The sequence below is a fragment of the Trichomycterus rosablanca genome, chromosome 12, assembly GCF_030014385.1.
Source record: "Trichomycterus rosablanca isolate fTriRos1 chromosome 12, fTriRos1.hap1, whole genome shotgun sequence".
Taxonomy (NCBI): domain Eukaryota; kingdom Metazoa; phylum Chordata; class Actinopteri; order Siluriformes; family Trichomycteridae; genus Trichomycterus; species Trichomycterus rosablanca.
Genome location: NC_085999.1, coordinates 33269595 through 33275694, shown reverse-complemented (window position 1 = coordinate 33275694; position 6100 = coordinate 33269595). Strand labels below are relative to the sequence as shown.

The 6100-nt window shown below is 35.5% G+C and overlaps 1 protein-coding gene across 1 annotated transcript; it reads right to left on the bottom strand.

Annotated features, from left to right (window-relative positions):
* Positions 1-1080: 1080 nt before the first annotated feature.
* On the bottom strand, positions 1081-5291 carry hce2l1 (high choriolytic enzyme 2-like 1). The gene is made up of 8 exons (XM_063005976.1): positions 5232-5291; positions 4500-4551; positions 4256-4315; positions 3251-3403; positions 2912-3029; positions 2373-2551; positions 1702-1783; positions 1081-1213 (listed from the first exon to the last, which is right to left on the bottom strand). The coding sequence occupies exons 1-8, from the start codon at positions 5289-5291 to the stop codon at positions 1081-1083; spliced, it is 837 nt and encodes a 278-aa protein (XP_062862046.1).
* Between the last annotated feature and the right edge of the window lie 809 nt (positions 5292-6100).

Here is a 6100-nt window from a genome sequence, read left to right as displayed (position 1 = left end):
TTTGACCTTGTGGCTTTTCTTGACTTCTCTGAAATCCAAGAATCCATCTTAAATCAAGATTTTTTATTTAATTATTTATTATTAATGTTTCAATCAAAGAAAAAAACAGGGAACTTTTTGGCACATTCCAGTTAATGAGGATTGTTTAAAGAGTATAAAGAGTGATTAACTGAAGACATTATCTTCATTTTCTGTTCTTGGGATGCTGCTCCTCTGCTCTTGTTACCTTTTCCTCACATACCTGTCACTCTACCTGTCATTTAATTTGCTCAGAAGCCTGCTTACTTTAAGCGAGAAAAAGGAAGTGACTGCAAGGATCCGCAGGAAGCGGTGGAGAAGAGGAAGAATGAGACTGTCAACCAGGATGACCTTTCAGCGTCATAGCACACATTAACACACACACACACACTAATGTACATACACATAAATAAAGTAAAATTACATTTAGAAAGTGTGTGTTGTGTTCTTGATCACACTTTGTGCATCATCTGTGATAATTTAATGCACTGAGTATCACAAACAATAAAACTTAAAATATTTTAATGAATGGCTTTATTTTTAGAACATTATTTACATTTATTAATAAATAAGACATTTACAAAACATGGGATTCTACATTAATGAACATGTGTAAATAATTTTTAATTTACAGTTGAATGCATGAGCTGTCACTGATACTTAAAATTTAATTTAACTACTCAGTTTCCTGACCTAATGCTCATATGTATGGTTATTTGTTCTTTGTTTGGAGTGAATAAGCATTACCGCAGTAGCCACACAACGTTTTTATATGAAAGTGATTTTGTTTTATGTGAAGCTAACTGAATTTAACCAAAGTGTGTAAAACATGACGTTAAAAAATAATAATAAATTAATAAATACATATGTCTACCGGGTAGGTCCTTAAATCCCAAAAAGTCACATATTGCTTTGATTGAATCTTAGTTTTTTTGCTTCCAGGGCTTCAGTTTACGCCAGGCCACCTGTTGGATTAAAAGTAAAATAGTTTAATTTATATAATATTAAAATTACGGAATAAAAGTAAAATTAGTCATTAGTAATATTACATTTAAATCATGTTTACGTACCACAGTTATAAAGAAGATTTATTTTATGAATATCAAGCAGGCTTGGTCCATCTCGCTGACCAATTTGAATGTTCGGGTCCGGTTTAGGAATGATTGTTGGTGATCCATCCTCTGAGAAAGCAAATCTATAATCAAAGTAAAACAGAAAATAGAAGCAGTGTGAATGCACTGTGTTAGTGAAGCTAAAGTCAAGAGACAAGTTTTGTAGTAAAATTTTCTAGTCATTGGTGGCATTCGGCTATTTACAAGTGAAGGGCAATGGAGCTTGAGCTCATGAAATGATCACTTGTAGCATTTTTAACATAAGCTATAGCTACAGGACAGAGGCTGAAGAAAATTTAAAACTATTTTTAAAAATGTGATGTAGTAAAATGCTGATTTCCTTTTAACTTCCAGCTCACAACTCTCTCCAGGGCCTCTACTTGACTGTTACAAGCCCTTTTGAGTGTAAAATTCTAAAAAATGCTACTGTTAGAGATTATGATTGGCTTAGCTTTATTCCATTTGCCCTGGAATAGAGTTTCTGTACATAGACAATCAATAGGAAATAAATAAGTTTCATTGACTAGCATTGACAGCCTAACAAATATAAAGATAGAAAGATAATGCTGACCTGCCATAGTGCATTACAGAGTCGTAATCATACACTGTGTTCAGGTTGTTTGTCTCATACTTTCTAAAGTTGTGCTTTTGACCTGCAAACATGAAGAGAAGATTTTAAAAGAGTAGAATAATTGAAAAGAAGATTCAGATAAAGTCAAAGGATTATAATTACTTGTAAGGGACATACAGTGGGTGCCAAAAGTCTGAGACCACAAAGTTTGTTTTACCACCACTTTATCCTGGTCAAAGTCTCAGTGGGTCTGATTCATTAGGCGAAAGGCATGAATCAACCCGGACAGGTGACCAGTCCATCACAGGGCAGACACACAAACAAACACACACACGTACTCACTCACACTTAGGGCAATTTCTAGTAACTTCAATTAGCCTGGCTGCATGTCTTTGGACTTGTGGGAGAAAACTGGAACACATGGAGCAACCCCACATAGACACAAGCAGAAAATTCAGACACCACTTAAAAAGGACCCTGGCTTTTTGCTTTTTGGAATATTCAAGTTCCAAAACTTATGTACATTTTTAAAAGATTAAACTTTTGCTGATTTTTAATAAAAACATAGCATTCTAGCATTTTACTAGTGGTCACAGACTTTTAGCCCCACTGAAAATATTATGGTAGTCTTTCAAGATTAAAAGAAAAGCATGTAATGAAGTGAAACACACCTTCAATAATATTTTCCCATAGGATGGTGACATATTGGTCACGGTCTGAGCGGGACTGCTCATGAACAAATCCTAGTGCATGCATTAGCTCGTGAGATGCCACGCCCGACCACATGCATGCTGGAGTCTGCAGTGAAATTTGTTGAGCTCCACCCACCATGCCCAAGAAAGACCAGCACCTATAAGATGAACAATACACACAACAGTTTTATGTACAGTATACAAACAAGTATACACCCCCACATTAATGCAACCTTCACATACTGTATATGCAAATCAACCATATTGTAGACACTAATGGCCCCCCATATCATGACAGATGTTGGCTTGCCCATTAAGAGCTAAGATGAATCACTGTAAAAAAAAATAGAATTGCAGTTTTCCTAGTATGTATTTTAACCTCATCACTGGTGCCACAGTGTTATATTTATGTCGTGCCAGTGATGTCACTCGAAATTGAGGAGGATGGATAATACGAACCAGGAACTATTTTTTGATTGCACACGTATTTTGAAAGAAGCTCTGTTATTGAAACATACCCCAACTTTGGCTGAATATCAATGAAGTTGGCTTGATGGGTGCGTGGGACAAATTTCACACATGTTGTAGATGAGATATCCTGCATTCCAATCTCAATAGTGATCCGGTCCATGTTATCTGAAGTGCAATAACATTTTTTAATTATTATAATCATTATACAGAAACCTAAATGATACTCCACATAAATATCTAAAGTTAAGGTCAAACCTTACAAACATGCACAGTCATAACAATCAGAATTTTAATGACTTTTGCAACATTTCTGTGACTATGGAGAGGTCAAAGGAGAGGTTTAATTATTATATTTACTTCTAGATATGACATTTTGTGTAACTCACCATAGAGAGGAGAGATTGTATAAGGAACATAAACAAATCCATCCACTGATTTTTGCCAGAGGCAGCTTTGTGCTGGACATGTGATGGCACTTCTCAAACCAGAACCTGCGATGTCACCCTCACGAAAACCAAAACTCCTATATCGAGTCATTCCTATTAAAGAAAGTAAAGAGTGTTAAAAACAGCAAAATAGACAGAGGAAGAGGTATTCAGACCCCAAAGATGGTTAACATTAGTTCTTTAGAACATACTTATTGCAATTGTATTGTTGCCATTTACAGCACTGAAACATCTACATTTAAAAGAATTTAATTTTGCAGCATTGTAGTTTCACTTTGGCCAGTTCCCAACAAGTTTCCTAAGGTCTCTCTAATAAACTCACAGTTGTTAAACCCTGTACACATTTTCAACAGAATTTAAGTACGAAATTGGCTAGACCAGGCTGAGCAAGCACATTCACGTTATTTCTTTGGAAATCAGACTTTACTTATACTGTTTTTTATGTTAAGGCTTGTTGTCTTGATAAAACATCAGGATTCAGTTTCTTGCTGATATTAAATACTCCCAGGTACTTTCTATCCATTCATGTTTCATTAAATAACTTACAATGCTTTAGTGCTGTTTGCAGAGAGAGCTAAATTATTACCAATGAGTTATAGGGTTGTTTTATTAGAAGGTTGTTCTAATTTGTCTAACAGTATGTATGGGCTTTAGGAGCTTTGAATGAGCTGTAGGAACAGAAATAGCTGCAGTGCAATTTATTGCTAATTGAATTTGATGTTGTGTTTTCAGTTAATCTAGGCTTGTCCTTTATCTTCCTCATTACTAATCTAAGCAATCATCTGTTTGTAGAACATTTATGGTTCTATAAACTTTCCAATTGTAGCTTATGAAAGCATTGTACCAAAAGTGTTTGTTGTGGTTGTTTGTTGATCCTGTAAGTATTAATATGGTTAAATGCTAATGAATAGAAACTGCTCTAGAACCAGAAGGTCAAATTCTTACCATTGTTTGCTTTAAGGATCTTGTCCATCGAATTCATCTCATCAGGAGATAACAACTCCTCTGTTGTGACAAATTAAACAACAATTAGTACCACTATTGAAAGATTAACATGTTCACTAGATGTAAATCTGATCACAATTATTCATAAAAATACACAAGTTTTATTTTTGACCAGAAAAAAACAGAGAACACCTAAAACATCAATCTAATCAAATCGCAGATTAATCAGAAACCGAGTTTTTACCTGAAAATTCTCGTTTGATTCTCAGCTTTGCTTCATGCACTACAGAGGAATTCTGTAAAAATACAATTAAGAAGACACTGTAATTTTTACAGGTAACTAAAGTAGAGTGGCCGCCACAGGCTGCTTTATGGTGGTTATGCTGATGTGTTGAATGCAGCAGATATGATAAATATAAAGACCTGAGGGACTGGGGTTAACACAGTATGGGGTATCACAGGCATCTGTGGTAAGTACCCAACGACAGTGGTCCGATGAGAGATGAGCCACAAACCACCAAGTTGTTGGGTGACCAAGACTCTCTAATGCCAGATGACATGAAGGCTAGGACATAAGTCTGGTTCAGACCGTGTGGATCAAACTGCAGATCATTTTATTCCAGATGACGAGGTGAATGTGTCACAACACACAGTGCATCTACACCTCTGTGTACAGGGCTGCGTAGTCAGAGGCCAATGCTAACTCCTGTCCAGCGTTACATGTACCTACAATGTGCACACAAGCATCAGAACTGGACATCAGAGCAATAGAAGAAGGTTGGCTGGACTGTGTTCTCCCAGATTATGAGTCCATGTCTTGGTAGTCATATGAACATCAAAGTGCAGAACAAAACATGCAAATAATAATAAATAAATATAAGCTGAAAAAAAATTAACCTTTAACTTAATGATTACAACAGTGCCATTAAAAAAACAAGATCTTATGCAGTGACACTTGTATTAGTATTTGTTTTACCTGCAGAGGAAAAGACCAACACTGCATCACCATCCAAAAAAAGATTCCAAAACAGATCATCTTGGTGTTCATATACATGCACAGATCATTTACAAGAGGAAAACCAGGCTTCTGGAGTCCAGTACTAAAATTTGAGCTGCTATATAAACCCACGCTCAGCTCCACCCATACTAAACTCAAAGCTAAAATAAAGTCATACATTGATATTTAATATTAGGACAAATCCTTAATGTAAGGGAGCAGCTACACAATTACTACGTGCACTACATTACTAAGTGCACAATTACTACGTGCACTACAAAACTCAGGAGTTTCTTTCCTACATCAGCAGGTTCATGAAAAACAGATTCACCCTTGCAAAAAAACTGATGCCTCAGAGAAAGGTCGTCTTTAGTTTAAGCACCAAAAGCTAAGATCTATAGTTCATATTATTATAATACGACTGCATCTGTACACTGTTTGAATTTAAATACTTCAAATACTTTAAATACTGTTCATTTTAGTAGAAATTTTGAAAAAAAAATCACACAATAATTACACTATATGAAAAAAGTATTGGGACGCCCCATTCTAATTACTGAATTCATGTGTTTCAGCCACAACAATGGCTTAGAAGTGTAATTAATTATATAAAAGCTTTCTAAACCAACATAAGTGCTCAGCCATTCAAATGCTCTTTTGACCAAATGGGCACAAATTCCTACAGACATACTTCAAAGTCTTGTGAGAAGCCTTCTAAGACGAGTGGCTGTTTTTATACCTAAAAAGATCACATAATACCATTTGTTTTTAAAATGGTTTATCCAACAAGCTCATGGTCAGGTGTCCAGTGTACTTTAGCTAGAGCAATTATCAAACATTTTTTTGGC